General features: G+C 38.3%; 2 protein-coding genes across 2 annotated transcripts; one reads left to right on the plus strand and one right to left on the minus strand.

Moving 5' to 3' along the window:
- Positions 1–1,511: 1,511 nt before the first annotated feature.
- csgalnact2 (chondroitin sulfate N-acetylgalactosaminyltransferase 2) lies at positions 1,512–6,269 on the plus strand. Its single transcript, XM_060872635.1, has 8 exons — positions 1,512–1,644; positions 2,446–3,386; positions 3,515–3,731; positions 4,069–4,170; positions 4,337–4,518; positions 4,768–4,862; positions 4,956–5,037; positions 5,137–6,269. Exons 2-8 carry the CDS (start codon positions 2,735–2,737, stop codon positions 5,427–5,429), a joined length of 1,623 nt encoding a protein of 540 aa, XP_060728618.1. The 5' UTR covers positions 1,512–1,644; positions 2,446–2,734; the 3' UTR covers positions 5,430–6,269.
- On the minus strand, positions 5,568–16,338 carry sec23ip (SEC23 interacting protein). The gene is made up of 18 exons (XM_060872634.1): positions 16,087–16,338; positions 14,117–14,607; positions 13,290–13,497; positions 12,005–12,198; positions 11,733–11,822; positions 11,271–11,391; positions 10,826–10,915; positions 10,480–10,621; positions 10,145–10,353; positions 9,968–10,059; positions 8,869–9,036; positions 8,673–8,768; positions 8,409–8,582; positions 7,869–8,024; positions 7,438–7,540; positions 7,163–7,345; positions 6,877–7,042; positions 5,568–6,765 (listed from the first exon to the last, which is right to left on the minus strand). The coding sequence occupies exons 1-18, from the start codon at positions 16,214–16,216 to the stop codon at positions 6,684–6,686; spliced, it is 2,895 nt and encodes a 964-aa protein (XP_060728617.1). The 5' UTR covers positions 16,217–16,338; the 3' UTR covers positions 5,568–6,683.
- Positions 16,339–17,044: the final 706 nt, after the last annotated feature.

Below are 17,044 nucleotides of genomic sequence, written 5' to 3' on the forward strand. Positions count from 1 at the left end.
TGCTATATAAAATCATAAGCAATGCCTCTTTATAACACTCGGGATAATAAGTTAAGAAGCGTCACATCCACAGTACTACCTCACTCACTCACTCTCACTCATTTTCTACCGCTTATCGGAACTACCTCCGTCCAGGGTGTATCCTGCCTTGATGCCCGATGACGCCTGAGATAGGCACAGTGCTACCTTGAAAATATATTCCCTTCTTGCATTACAATAAAACATAATATTGAATTAGAAATATGTATAAGTTCAGAAACACTAACCAGTTCATATTCTAATTAGGCATCTGCTGTGTCTTGAATGAACGATAACATTATTTGTGCAGTTGTGACTCATTTTCTGCTGCACTTCCCATAAACAGTTAATAATGAGTTAATAAATAATAATAAATGTCACAGTATTTTCAGTTAGGATAATGGAGATTTGTATATAGGAACTATATAGCTGTTGTGATCATAGACATACATCATTTCAATACACTTGGTACGTTTGGTTATATTATACTATTGTGTTACAACAATGATTTATAACGTGGGATTTGGTAGCTCAATGGTTAAGGTGTTCGACTACTGATCAGAAGGTCATTGGTTTGAATCCCAGGACCACCAAGTTGGCACTGCAGGGCCCCTGAGCAAGGCCCATAACCCTCAATTGCTCTGGTGTATAAACTGAAATAAGACAATGTAAGTTACTCTGGATAAGAGTGTCTGCTAAATGCTGTAAATGTAAAATAACCTCACCATACAGTCACCCTGAAGAGGATGGACTCTCTGGAACCTGGTTCCTCTAAAAGTTTCCTACTCATGTTGTCTCAGGAAGTTTTTCCTTGCTGCTGTTCCCTTGGGTTTGCTCATCAGGGATCTAAAACTAAATCTAAATTTCTAAAGCCACTTTGTGACAAAATCTTAATTGAGTTGAGTTAATTGAATCACAGTTGATTAGTACTTGGTTAGCAAGTTTGCCTCGAACCTCTGGGGCCGAGGGTTCGATTCTTGCATCAGCAGACAACATGTATGTTGTTCTTGTGTTTCAGTGGTTTCTTCCATGTACTCCAGTGTTCTCCCCCTGTTCAAAGACATGTCTTGTGGCCTGATTGTCCTCTCTAAATGGACATTTCTCCATAGTTCATGAATGGGTGTGTGAGTTTGACTTTCTCAGTAGCAAATAATACACTATAAAACTGTCCCAGCAGCAGGACAAAAATCCACTAATCAATCAAACTGTCTGTCTCTGTAGGTATTAGAAATAATTATAATTAAAATTAAAATAAATTATAATGCTCTAATATAGTATAGACTTAAAATGAGTAAAAAAAAAAGTAATTAATACCAAATATAAAAAAATATAAATAAATAAATAAATAAATAAATAAATATAAATATAAATAAATATTTTACGTTTAAAAATGTAACCTATAACAAAATTACATAATAAAACCGTTGGAGTTAACGGTAAAGTTACACTTTTATTGTGAAGTGTAGCAGAATTTAAATAAATAAATAAAATAAAAAAACCGGAAACGCTTCAATTCTGTGCTTCCGTGTTTTCTGCCCCGTGGCGTTTAGTTCTCACGTTTGTTTGTGGAGTCGATTCTTTCACGCGTGTTCTTAAAATTAAAGTAAACAACAATTTCATATGAAGGTGAGTAAATGCTGGCACTTCTGTTTCCCATTCCGCCAATACAATAAGTTCAGTCCGAACATCTTCCTTCTTTTCATCCAGAAGCTTTTGTTTATTTAGCGCTTTTGCTAACAGGAGACTCGTCAGTTTCAGCTTCCTAATGTATTATTGTGAATAATAACAGCTTCAAAACGGTTTATATTCGTCCTTCTGCTGTAGAAAGTTGCTGACGTTGTTTATTACTGTGAGCTTCACTTCTGTCTGTAACTAGTTAATTAGTCTCTAAGTCATCTTTATCACAGCAGTGATGTGTCTCTGAGATTAAACATGCACCTTGGTGATACACGTGTATCACTGTTGTGTTTTGAGTTCAATTTAAAACAGTCTGATTTAAAACATTAACGTTTTTTACTACACGTGATTTCCTCTCTGTCATCATGATGTGCTTCAAATTGAACACTTTTGTGGTTTGGATATTGTTTACAGGTCATGGTGAGTTGGTTATGATGTTTTAAATGAGGAAGGTTTTGTAAAAAGAGGAAAGTAGTAATGTAAAGTATGTAGAACAGAGTGAATTGGTTTATTTGTGGAAAAAAAAATCTGATTTGTTTTAGGATCAAAATGACCTGAACAGAAGCTTTATGTTGCCCACACACAAAAACAACATGTGTTCATTTCCAGCAGAGAAAATGAGCCAAGATTCAAGTTGGGGGGAAAACTTGACCCATACAAAACACAAGGGTTAAAACGTTGTTGTTGTTGTTGTTTTTAAATAAAAGAAAATTTCATTGTAATGGGGGAATTAAAATACTCTTTTTCCAGATGCCACGTTCCTGTTCAGTTGGATGGAGGTAAACATGAGGCAGCTTTGGCAACAGTATATTCACACCTTTTTGAGGAATCTGAATATGAACACTGAAATGCTTTAGGAATGCATCATGACTACAGGAGTGTGACTTCACTGCACTCCCCACTCTTGGTTTTTCTTGTATACCAAATATGTTTAACGCAAAATGAAGTCGTTATAAACATCCGTGCATAAAGTGAGGTTTTGCCAGAGCAGACCTGAAGATGTGTGGCTGATTAGGAGTCCTGTGTGCTTCTCCCCGCTATGCCCAGGCGTGGGTTGCCACTGCAAGGCCGGGTGCGCTGGCTCCTTCTGGGCATATTTTTGCTTCTTGTCTTCCTCTTCTTTGTCTACTTGCTGGAATGTACACCACCTGCAGATGTGAGCAGTGGGTTGCCTGGTCTTGGAGGGGACCCATTTGGAAAAGAATATTTTCAGGCACTGCTCCAGGAGCAAGAGGAGCGGCACCTCAGCCGAGCAGCTAGCCTCAAGAGACAGATTGCACAGCTTAAACAGGAGTTGCAGGAAATGAATGACAAGCTGAAGAGCCTGCAAGAGAGAAAAGAAGGCCCTGGACTGCAGGGATTGGTTGATGGCAAAGATCAGGAACCGAGTGACTTGTTGGAATTCCTGCATGCACAGATTGATAAGGCTGAGGTGAATACAGGAGCAAGGCTCCCTAGCGAATACGCTTTAGTGCCCTTTGAATGTTTCACCACAACAAAGGTTTATCAGCTGGAAATGGGTCTCACTCGGCACCCTGAGGAAAAGCCTGTACGAAAGGACCGGCGAGATGAGCTGGTGGAAGTGATCGAGGCAGGCCTAGATGTTCTGAACAACCCTGATGAAGAGGACGGCCAGGAGGAAGACATCCCCATGCAGAGGCAGACCTTCACAGAAAGCCACTTTGTCGAGGGTAAGAAGCCTGAACTTGTCTAGGGCAATGTTTGTGTGGTATTTGTTTCAAAAGTACTTTAAAGGTTTCCTGTACTGGTACAAACTATTGTGTGTGAACTTTTATGTTGTCTTTATGCTTTTTTTTAGGGCTATACAGGACCGAGCGGGACAAAGGCACGCAGTACGAGCTGTACTTTGCGAAGGAAAATTCACACGAATATCGCCATGTAACCCTCTTCCGTCCATTTGGTCCATTAATGAAAGTGAGGAGCACATCTGTGGACACGAGCAGCACAATCATTAATATTATAGTGCCTCTGTCAGGCAGAACAGAAGCTTTTATTCAATTTCTGCACAACTTCAGGTAAGCACTATGGAACAATGTCTGTAGATTAAGTTACCCGGTTAAAATTGTGAGGGGGTATAAACAAGCAGATTTATATTCTCAGCAATCTCAGGCATCCTAAAAAATTATTGGAACCTTTACTGATGTGTGAAATCTAGCAGTCTAGATCTTTGCCATGTAGATTGTGCCTCTGATGTGGCAGGAAGATTTGTTTGTTTGCCTTAATTTGGCCTTAAATAGTTCTAACTGCTTATGACTGGGGGGAAAAATATATTTTTTTAATTTAAAAAAGTCAGATAGGATTCAAATAAGTTACTTCAGTAATAATTATATTAATATGCATATTTTTTTGTAGGGAGGTGTGTATACATCAGGACAAGCGAGTGCATCTTACAGTGGTCTACTTTGGGGAAGAGGGCTTGCAAGAGGTGACCTCTTCCTTACAAAAATTATCCAGGTTTGTGTTGTACAGCATTTCTGTTCTCAGTATACAGGTTAAAACCTGGTTTGTTATCAGGGCTGATATAACCAAATGATCCATAATTTATCATTTATCAAGCTCAAATTATGTCTAATTATCATTAACATTATCTGCATTTATCTGTCACTTACAATTTTCATAGTGAGGAGAATTTCACGAACTACACTCTTATTCCTGTGGACGAGGAGTTTTCCCGTGGGAGAGGATTGGACATCGGTGCTCATGCATGGAAGAAAGAGGCTGATGTGTTAATGTTTTTCTGTGATGTAGACATTTATTTCACATCTGAGTTCCTCGAAACGTGCCGTCTCAACACAGCCCCTGGTACATAATTTAAGCATAAATGTGCTTGTCTATAACTTCAGGATAGTTGGCTAGTCATATAATATAATAATAGTAGAGACATAAGTGATTTTAGGGTTTTGTTGTCTGGGATTTTAAAACCTTTTGCAATTAATATTGCCTTGTACAAAATTAAGACAGCCTATTGAGCAGAATTTCTCATATCTGTGTGTGGTTTTAACCTGTTGTAGTTTATCCTCTAAACATCTATCCATTGTCTTTTCACTAAAGGGAAACGAGTGTTCTATCCAGTAGTGTTTAGTTTATATAATCCTGCCATTGTATATGGAAATCTTGAATTGGCTCCACCCATTGAACATCAGTTGGTATGTTGCCCGGTCACGTTTTTCCATTCCCGTTATCTTTTGGATTGAATAAACTAGTATTTAATATTATAAACCCTGTTCCATCTTTTACAGATTCATAAAAAAGATGCTGGATTCTGGAGAGACTTTGGATTTGGCATGACATGTCAGTATCGCTCTGACTTCCTCACTATCGGTGAGCTTTGCAGCTAACTAACCTTATCTGATTTAAGTATTTATTTAAGCAGTTTTTATTGTTTTTTTTCCTGACATCATTTTCTGATTATCACTCTAGGAGGATTTGATCTGGAAGTGAAAGGTTGGGGAGTGGAGGATGTCCATTTGTACAGGAAGTATCTGAGGAGCGAGCTGATAGTGATGCGCACACCAGTTTCGGGTCTCTTTCACCTGTGGCATGAGAAACTATGTGCAGATGAGTTAACGCCAGAACAATACCGCATGTGCATCCAATCCAAAGCTATGAACGAAGCTTCTCACTCACATTTGGGCATGCTGGTGTTTCGCGAGGAGATCGAAAACCACCTCCGCAAGCAGGCCTACAAAAGCCAGAGCAGGGCAGAGGATTGAAACAGCTACAATAAACTTGCTCACAGTAAGCACAATATTAGTGCATTTCAGTAGGGCAGAATTTAACCAGCGGAGATTTGTCTAGCTCTTGCAACTTTACCACATCATTTCTGAAATAATGCAGAAGATATTTTATTAAATAAAAAAAAAAGCAGAATCCCAAGGATCAACTAAGAACAAAGTATATGAATGAAGTGTATGGGAAGCCATTCTGTGTGAAGGCTGTGGCAATGACCATGTTATTATTATTTCTGAAGGTCCATTTAACACATTTGTTGTTCTTAATTTAAAATGACCAGTTGAGTTGGTGCTTTTATGTTCATACACATTAATAGCCTGGACCTAGTCATGTTACTGGTTATCATACATTTATTTTTAATGGTGTTGTTTAACATTGTTACTTTTTTTTATCGCTTTTAGTATTAAATCATGTGTGCTGTGGTAATGAGCAACAGTGTTTTTACAGGTGAAAGAGACAATCAGTTGTAAATGGATATGAACAGTATGTATATGGCAGTACATCCAGTGACAATTCAGCAAGTGTCAGATTCAGATGCTGAAACAGTGCAACACTACACTGTGGTGGTCAGTTTGTGATGTGGGTAAATTCTCAATACCAACTGGATTTGGAAATTATTTTAATAATGTACAACTGCTGACTACTGTTAATACCCAGTAGCCATTTAGTTTCTGTTGAGGATGGGTTTTTTTCAGTTACACAGTAGAGGCTACTAATAGAAGACTGACATCTGTAGCATCTAAAACAACAGCAGCACAATGCAATGGTAAAGGCTAAACTTCTCAACCTTTTTTTAAATAAAGAGGGACTGCAATCTTTAAGCTTTGTGTTGATTCTTGTTTGTAATCATTTACACTGTCAACTTTTTTTAAGTAGTACACCAGTATCACATGAACATAAGTTGAATAAAATCAATGGAAAGACTTGTTTTCTTACCTAATGCAGTAAAGTTTCTGTTACAACCATGATTTTTGAGGTCTGATGAACCATAATCAATATTTCACCGCTCTATAAAAATGCTGATGTACAGTGGAACTTGCTAACTATAATTTTCTTATAGTTTCTTAATTTAAGATATTTAAGAGATTTAAGATAACTTATGTATTCTTATTTATACAAGAAAGAAAATAGAAAATTAAAAAAAAAAAGATTTAACTACCAAGTCAGTTTCCTCCTACAAAGTTCAAAACTGTTTAAAACGACTTTTCATGTGCTTTATTTTTTTAGTCAACACATCAGTGTGCCATTTGCTCTGGCCATATGTCCATGGTCTTATAAATCTCTTTAAGGAAGAACAAAGCTGTGTCCTCTGATTCCCTGGGGGAAAAAAAACAGAAGGTAAAAAAGAGTCAGTAAACAGTTAAAAAAAAAATAAAAAAGTACTTTTTTCCTTTATATGAGGACGTTACACTGTTTTCTTCCACATACCAGTAACACAGGTGACTTTGGAGAGCAAAGAGATATTCGTTAAAGCTCTCAATGGGTTTCTCTTGCAGTACATAATCAATGCGACGTCCTCCATTCAGCATGCCCACCTTCACCTGAGTCTCTTCCTCTTTTGCAGGCTCAGGTGTCTCCATCACTAGTTTGTCAGCTATACACACATTTAAATAAATCAACATTCACTAAAACACTTAAGAGAAAATTTCGGTTGTACATCTACATGCACATGGTCTTCAAATCCAAACCTTCTGAAGACTTTCTCAAAATTCACCTTCTTTTTGCATTTCCTCTTCCTCTTTTATTTGACTGGCCACTATGGCCAGCTGTTCATGCAGCTTTGTGGAGGCGGTATGAGCACGAGCAAAATCATGTAGTGTCTGCCATGCAGTCTTTAAAGAACTGATGAAGCCCTGCTTCAAGTCAGAACCCATCCTGGACAGACTCTCCTTTAATTCTAAATACATGAAATTTTTGGTATTGTTAATACTTTATTTTTTTTGTCGAGATTTAAGCTATCTATGAAAAATGTCATTTTGTCATACACACCAAGATGAAGCCTTTTCCTCCCTTTATGATGAGGGATCAAAACCGGTTCCAGTTCCATATCTGGTAAAACCATGGGCTCAATCCTGTATGCCACTGGATCCAACTGAGAACATTTAGTTTTAAGATAATCAGTTATCTGGCACAGACCCAATTTCCATAAAAGAAAACAATAATTTCCTGTGACACTAAATGATATTGAAAAGGTCAACATATTAACAGTCATGTACCGCCAACAGCAGACGTTTTCAGGCATGTGTTTGAAAGCAGAAGCTTCAAAATTAAATTATTTGATTGTCACAAAAAGGTGGTGACAAATGGCCTGAAAAGTGCCAGTTGATATTGTGCTTGGGGCACAAAGGCATTGCATGCAAAATATCAGTTAGATTTTGTAATGACAAAGCAGAATGTTTTTGTGTGGTGTTGAAACATACTGGATGATAAATGTTGAAGAAGCCTTGGCAGGTGGGTAGCTGGTAGGTCTCCTCGAGTTTCTCCACCCCTCGCACAGTCAGAAACATGCCAATTGGGGAACCAAGTGCAAAGAAATTCACAGGGTTGAAGTCCAGAGCATGATATACCACAGACACCTACAGGACAAATTAATGTAACAACTGCTGACAAACTGCTTAAAAGACATGGATCCTGCAGGGAAAGAGCAGCTTTACCAGGTAATTTTCTGCGGTCTTGTTTTCCCGTTCTACTCTCTTAACTTCCCCCTAATTCACAATCATCTTTGTGTATGCTATTTTTATAAACAGATTAATATCTACGATGTGCTTTTGAAAAGTGGCAATATGCCACTTGTATAATCTGTTTGGGAAAAACGCTTCCTGCAGTAACAAGGCAATAAATATAAGCTAATATTTTACAGTAAGCTTGTAGCAGAGCTGCCAAAATGGATAGTAATAATGTATATGGATGTGCTTGGGTACTTTGGTCATAATCATATAAATAAAGGCCTAGAACTTTACCTGCCCAGTGCCGGTTTCAAAGCAGTTGTAATCCACATGCATGGAGGACATAAGCCTGCCAACTGGAACGTTGGATCTGGGACCAGTTGTGACTGATTCAGTATGTTGAAGGGTTGAAACCTCTTTTATGTCTTCTTTAGCTACAACTTTTTCTGCTGTAGCCTGTTGTGCAGACTGAAAATTGCAAAGAAAACAGGGTTTAAAAAATTTGCATTAGTTAGACCTGAGAAAAAGCACCTGCTTTACAGAAAACAGTGTTTTTACCTGCTTTACTGCCTTTTCTTTAACAAACTTTGCAAGCTTCTTGCGGGGCCCCAAAGGAATACCCATTTCTTTCAAATCTTCCACTGTGCACATGAGCTTCAGAGAAAGAGAGAGAGAGAGAGGGAGAGAATGACATCATAAGCTGGCTTAGCAAATGAATAAATGTACAAATAACCAGTGATAACTTACAACTTACCAGTGACTCAACATCAATCTTCTCCTGTTCGAAGGTGCTCAGGTACTCAGACAGGCCCAGCTCATCCAGAATAGATGACAGATTAGCAGTCTCCTCTTCCTCCTCCTTTGCTTCCTCTGCTGCAGCTGAGCTGAAGACCTCATTGGCCTGAGGGACAGGAGGACTCGCCTATTAAAAAACAAGGAAGGCATTCATTCACTCTCATGTTATGGAATTACACAGTTACAAACATGGAGAAAGTAAGCTTAGAATGAGGTCCCCGATTAATTCAAAACGCATTTACGCTCCATGTCACGAACACAAATCCCTTTATAATTTTCAGCCAGAGTAAAACAGTACACACATTCAAGTGCTTTTGGTCCCACCTGGTCTCATTTACACAGCAACCATTAAAGGTTGTTAACATGCCCTTTTTTTTGTTGTTGTTGTTTTTTTAAACATATATAACTAGGACCTCAGTTCTCAGTGTATTCCTCTGTATTCCATCCTTCTGGTTGTAATTAGCCTAACTGAATAGACTTCTGCTTGGCAAAATAAAGAAATGTACCCAGGTCATCTCACAATCATGTGACTCAATTGTGCAACAAAGACAATGACAAAAGCGCAGTGTTCCTCACACTGTGCCTTTACTCAAATATGAGCAGTAGATTGTGCTGGTTATGTTTGGAATACTGTTGGATTATGACGATGGCATTTTCACACACTTTAAACTTGATTATTTGAGACAAATACTAACTATGCCGTTCCACAAAATAGTGTGTAGTCCTGAGGCATCTAAGAGATAACTGATAAAAGGAAGATTGACATGAAACCTGGCCATTGCCAAATACTACAAAAAAACCCAAAGGTACAGTGATTTAGAGCTGATGCTCAGACTAGTTCACAACACATATAATGGCCTCAGAAATAGTAAAGTAGTCACACAATTATTCTCAAGGAATTAAAACACTAAGCTATCAGTTAGAGATGTCAGGTTTTTTTTTTTTTCAGGGCTAATCAGGGTCTAATCAGGGCTGTGATATTCAATGTGATATACTTTTTTATTCAAAAAAGCAAGGGATCTAGCTTGATCAGCTGTCTAAACTTAAATAGGAAATACCTGTTTAACTTCAGGCTGCACGTTCCCATTCTGAGTTGAGGCAGAAGATGGGTTCTTCTGGTTAGACAGTAGGTCAAAAAGTATCAAAGAGCCTACAAGTAGAATAATTAGAGGTTACAATAAAGCAAAAGACATTTCACAGAGTAGGTTATATTCGTGTAGGAGAATGATTTATACCTAGACTGTGTCCAGCCACTGACACACCGCCTTTGAAATTTGGGTTTCTCTGCATGAACAGTGCATAAAGTCGGTTAATCTCAAAAGCCACTGTGTTCATGATGGTCTGGCAATAGGTTGGGCTGTTGTAGAATAGAACGTCTAAGAGGGTTTCGTTGGTAAAGTGCCGCAGACGCACGGTGCTGGGCAGGGTGATCATCTTAATCCGCCTAAACAAAAAAATATTAACTATTTCAGAAGTACTAAAAAGGTTTAACTGGAAAATGCTACACAATATGGCAATAACTGTACATTATTGCACACTTGTATGTTGCATCTAAAACAAATGCTTGAACCTGTCCACTCCTGTGGCATCTCCATGCAAGGCTGTGTGCCAATGCACAGGCAGAAACTCCACACGACTTATAACATGGTCATCCAGAGGCTTCTTGAAATGACTGTGCAGCAGCTTCAGGGATACACTGCGGAAATCATCCACTGTGGGTCGTTGGGGCACACACACAAAGTTTTATGGTTATTCCATGACAAATCCTGTACAATAAACACTTATCGTCTACTCTGAACATTTCTGACTAGAAAAAATAAAAATTAAAGCAAAGTCTCTGTCTGACGTATTAGAGTTTAATACCTACAGCCAACTTTGCTATAAAAACTGTTAGCTACACAGCTTTTGGCTCTTACCACACTCCACCATGCTCCTGAATCGTAGATCACAGACTGGACCAATGCCATGCACCATAAACACCAGATGGTCCACTTGTGGCATTTCACCTACAAAATAGATTGCAATATGGTGTACCATGCTGGCTGTGTACTGAGGGAAAGACTGCAAAGTTCTTTGTAAGTTTAAAATATTAAGTAATAGTTTTAAGATGATTTCTTGTTCACAATCTAGAGAGGTTTCATACTAAGCACTAGGATGCAGAACAAGGAACTGGCATATATAGAAATCATCAGTCTATCAGTGGGAACCAAAATATCAGTCTACATAGATATAGATATCAGTATATATATAGATATAGTATATATATATATATATATATAGTCTAGATATCAGTCTACAGCACTGAATATTAAAAACGTCTGAGAGACCAATGTTACTGAGGGATTAAACGGTTCCACTCACCATCAGGAATGTCATCATGGTCATCATCCACTCCCCTCTTCACCACTCTGGGCCGAGTCTGACCATCCTGTGTAGTGCCCCATTCATCAGGCATGGCAGTTGGCTGAAACTGCACTATTACCTGAAATGTGCACCAGTGGCATTTACATTTATGGCCTTTGGCAGACATCCTTATCCAGAGCGCCTTACATCTCTCATTTTAAACACCGGTACACATGCTTTGATATATAACTGAACAATTGATGGCCAAGGGCCTTGGTCAGTGGTCCAGCAGTGGCAGCTTGGTGCACACGAGCTTCGAGCTCACAACCTTCCGATCCAACACCTTAAGCACTAAGCTACCACACCGCACTCAGCTGCTACATTTTCCATAAACAATGCAAAGGGGCTCTTGAGTACACAGCCCTTAAAGGATTAAAGGGTTTCTTAGAATTAAAGTGAAGACAAATATGAGTATTATACCTTTGGATTATGCATCACAATCGTTTCCCCTGAAGGAAATTCCAGTCGACGGTGCCACTGATTAGTGCAAACGGCTTTCTTATATTCTGCCTGTGGAAAGTAACAAATATTTGCATAGTCTCACACACTTCTCTTACCGTTCAATCTAAGTACAATCTAAAACATAATATAAAACACCTGAATATAGCAGCAATAAAACATACAGTTCTGAAAACAATCACAATGACTCGAAAGAACTGAAGAAAGCATTTCTATCCAGCGATGTGAAATACCTCCAGTTTGTCACTGAAGTCCTCTGAATAGGGGATAAAGCGGCTGTCCGTGTCTCCTTTGTAGAACCAGGTACAGCGGCGCACCTCAGTTGGCTCCTCCTCCCAGTACACAGCAGTGCGAGTGCGGTCATAAAGCTGGACATCATAACGTGCACCATCTGTGCTCACGATCACATTTTCCGGGTCTGGCTGGACTGAGATATCAAAGCGTACAAAATGTTTTTACTTTAGTATTTCTTATGGTTACGGTGTTGAATCAGTCTTTGATCTAAAAGAATGATGACATTACACTCACAATATAATACTGATTATCATGGAGAGAAATAAAAACAAAAATAGTTGCAACTACCACTTCCTAGATTAATAGTGAACACTGTACAATCGCATAATGTGTTTTTAACCAATGATATATGGCATAAGCCCTGTTCGGATGAGAACCGATTTAAATGGGGACCTGCAGTGATTCCATCATTTTCAGCTGCTGCTCTGACTTTATTTCCATCCAAATCGACCGTGTCTGTTTATTTCTACTTCCTCCCCTTATAAAATTATGGACTATATTACCACCAAAAGTAATATAGTCCATAATTTTATAAGGGGAGGAAGTAGAAATAAACAGACACGGTGACTATCATTTTAGTCATATCCAGAGAGACGCATTTGTGACTTTGCAGACATATTGTTCCTTTTGCTTTGGAAAAAGTTTTCTTCATTATTACGCAGCATAATTAGTCATCTAATGCAGCCTCCATCAAAAAAAGAGAAAGGCTTTGGAGGAGTCTCTCACCAGTGTTCTTGGTATAGGTTGTATAAATAGTTTAAATTAATAGTTTCAATTTGGACATGAGATTTATCATGTAGGAGGCGTGTGAGATTCCCATCCTAGCCGAATAGGGCTACAAACCTTTTTTTTTCCTAAGGACATTTATTGGAACAAAATTTAAAAACTTTATTTTGTTATTTGGTGTCATACAGTACATAATTAAAAAAATCAAAGTAAAAGTAAAGTAATGTTTGTTTTTCAGAAATAAAGAGAAGGAAAATAAATAAATGTAACTTAATCTTTGGCTCTCACACAAAAAAAGGTGGAAATCTGCCAAGCAATGAGAACAGCATGTGAGCATAATAAACAATACAACAATAAAAAAAAAATCAGGAATTTTCTGAACTGTATCCAGCATTTCTTAACAAGCCTTACAAGCATGTAATTGAAAATATGCAGTACTAACAAAAATAAACCTGCACCAAGGAAATAAGCGTAATATATCAACTATGTCCTTCTTACCAGAATTAAAAGTCTCCTCCAGACGCATGGAATCCAGGATACTTAAAGGAAGCCAAACGTTCCTGGACTCCACTTGTTTGCAGTAGAACCAATGAGGCTGAACAGGCTCATAGACATTAGATGAGTATGGCATCATGGGGTTGGCTGGAACCACAGGTCCTGCCATACTGGGTCCTGAAGGTGGGGGAGGAACTGGGGGTGGAGGAGGCTGCAGAGAAACACAGCAGGATAACTGAGGACATGAGTACAGCTTCCTGGTAAATGAGGTCTTGGTGAAACAGAGAGACCTTCTTAACAGCGTAAACAGATTAACTGAGTAATGTCAAATACTGTGATCAACTCAAAGATTTACTTCTAGCTGTGGGTAATAGGGCAAATATATATCACTATACAATCACAACATCTCTAGAAACAGTAATACTGCATTTAAAAAAACTGTGAAAACCAATTTTTTTCTATACCCAAATATATTTTTAAATTCCAACCTGCTTACTTATCCCACCTGCTGCTTAAGTATCAAACAAGACACACTGTATTGACACTACAATGATGACAAGTGTAATGTATCACAGTACTATTTCTTTGTCATATCACAATTCAATTAGAATTCATAATATGTATGGGGAATTGTAAGTGAAGAAGAATACAATACTAGGATACATCAATCATAGAATTAAGGACCTTGCTCAAGGCTCTCTGACAGCTGTACAATTAAACTCATAACTTTCTAGTCTTTCATAAGGGAAATTTATGGACTGAACTTCTTAGTCATGTCCATTCACACTGTATCTAAGATTTAATCACAAAATCTAAGAAACAAGACATACCTGGGTGAATGTCGGGGGTGCAGCCGAGAATGTGGGAGGTGGTGGGGCCTGAGAGTATGGATTAAAATGCTGTGGTGTCTGATGATGAGGTTGCTGCTGGAGCTCAGGAGCCATGATATATGGGCTAGCTTTGCTACTTGTGGCTGTGTGTCGATACGGATTAAATGGCTGTTGGCTGGCCTGGGGAGGCGGAGCAGCTGTCATGTTAGGTGTTGGAGTGTGTGTGCTGATGGGGTTCTGGTAAACTGCAGTGCCATACTGCTGTGCAGAGTTTACATGGGAAATCGGGGGGTTTGGTGGCAGACTCGCAGCAGTGGACACTAGTGAAGAAGCAGCTGTTGAGCCAACAGAAGTAGTAGTAGTAGGCGGGAATGACTTGGGCCCTATTGAGGCAAACAAATCCCCGTTGCCCCCAGAGGCTGTAAAATAGCTGTAGGTAGATGAGGTCTGACCAAGAAAGCTGTCTTCTTCACCAACTTCACTCGCATCATCTGGACAAGAACAGAAATACAATAAAGCAGACACAGTCTGATTTTATAATCTGGTTTAAAGGTAAAAATGATTAGTATTTGTAAAAGTCTTTATTCAACTCAATTCAAGTTTATTTGTATAGTGCTTTTTACAATGGACATTGTCTCAAAGCAGCTTTACAGAACATAAACATAGAACAGAAGGTAAACATAAGGAGAAATATAAAGAATTAATATAATAAAAAAAAGTGTTGGAGGTCTGATCTGCTCTTTATGGTCTGATCTGTAAAAATAATCAGAACAAAATTTACAAATAAACATCACTTACAAATAAACATCAATTAATTAATCACAAACATTCATTCATCTTTAGTAACTGCCTTATTCTAGTCAGGATCACAGTGTATCTGGGGCCAACGGAGGAAACTCTAAATACAAGGCAGGGCCACCTGCTGAATGGGAAACTAGTTCATCATACACATACACACACACACACACACACACACACACACACACACACACACACACACACACACACACACCCCTAGACCTAGAGGCAAGAGTTGTCACTTCATCTCTCAGCAAGTATTTGAAAGTTGGGAGAAAATAAGAAAGCCTGAAGGAACCCACACAAACACCATGAGAACAGAACCCGAGTTGATGCTCAAACTGGGGAGCCTCAGGCAGTGAGGTGGTAATGACACACACGTCACTGCTTCTTCTACGGATTTGTGCTATTGTGTATGAATTGAATTTTTTATAAATTTAAGTTTTTATGATGGATTTATTTATTTTTTACACTTAACGGCAATGTACACTCAACTGAAAGATCGTTTCTAGAATAAACAGACAAACAATGTGTGCACTTACAATGCATTTCACATTCAGCTAATCAAATTCACATTCAAGCAATCAATCAAACAAATAATAAAACAACATAAGAACAGTGTCATTTCTACTCATTTACTGGTCCAAAAAATGATTCCTTTCCATCTGTATTACATCACCTGAGTATTGAGTGTTGTACTGCCATGATTTAAATTTTAAGCTTTAATATGAGTTAAATACAAAATATAGCGGCAGAAAAAAAAACATAACTACGAGTCATAGTCTGTATATGAGTCAATTACAAATGAGTCAATTACAAATGAGTCAATTACAAATGAGTCAATTACAAATGAAATGATTCGTTGAAGTTGTTTTGAGTTTGAATGTAACAGAACTCAGCTATACAAGCTGACATGTATTTAACTAGCCACAAGATAAACTCACAGACTGAACACAAACAATATCTAAATCCCTGATTCTTCTGAATAGGACAAAGATACTCTCTTAATAATAAACCGATAAAATGATCCACTAGCTTTAACAGTTGGGAAACGACTCACAATGACATCTATGATATATATGGAAAAGAAAAACTCCTCACTCTTCAGTTAGCAAACAGCTAGCTAGCATCCTAGCTTTAACCATTAACGCTTCCATTTCTAGGTCTCTTACCTCCGGATAAAACCGCTGGATCAGTTGCTTGACTTACAGGAATAAACGGAAGGTTAAAATTAAATTCTGGAGTTGTGGAAAATAGTAAGTTGGCGCTAGAGCTGGGAACATTTGCTTTCCTTTCAGCCATTTTTAATCAAATATTACACGTAGCTTCAGCCGGATTCTTCATGTAGCTTCTTCCGTAATCGTCAGTCAAACAGAGGAGCTTTTAATCACCGATACCAATTTCATCCTCACCCCGACAAAATGAACTACTGTAATGGTGTGTAATGCGGTTCAGATGATATAGAGCTCTACTCTAATAGCTCAGACGCTCATGATGACGCTGCAGACCAGAGTAATCGACTATAGGTGGCGTGTACAAACGTATGACTGTGAGGTGTCATACAGTATGTGGCATAACAGGAACATCATAACACAAGTAAACATAATCTGTAGATTATAGAATTGTCCTGGAGGCCTTCATTGCAGTGCTATCTACTATGTGAACTTCTGAGAACTGGGAAAGCTGTTGAAACTGTTAAAAACCAGTACACAGAAGCTCTCACACTTCAACTTCCATTTAGATGGATGTAATGTAACTACTAGCTCAACAGTGAAAGACCTGGGTGTTATATTAGACAGCAACTTGTCTTTTAAAAATCATATAGCTCATATTACAAAAACAGCCTTGTTCCACCTTAGAAATATTGCCAAGCTAAGAAACATCTGTATCTGATGCCGAGAAGCTAGTTCATGCATTCATGACCTCTAGACTGTACTATTACAATAATTGTAATGCATTACTAGGTGGTTGTTCTGCATATTCAATAAATAGGCTACAGTTAGTCAAAAATGCAGCTGCCAGAGTTCTTACCAGAGTGAGAAAATATGGTTATATAACCCCAATTTTATCTTCTGCTACTTACTGTACATACTGTACAAGGCTATAAAGGGTTTAGCTCCAACGTATCTA

The sequence above is a fragment of the Tachysurus vachellii genome, chromosome 6 (genome assembly GCF_030014155.1).
Source record: "Tachysurus vachellii isolate PV-2020 chromosome 6, HZAU_Pvac_v1, whole genome shotgun sequence".
Lineage (NCBI taxonomy): Eukaryota > Metazoa > Chordata > Actinopteri > Siluriformes > Bagridae > Tachysurus > Tachysurus vachellii.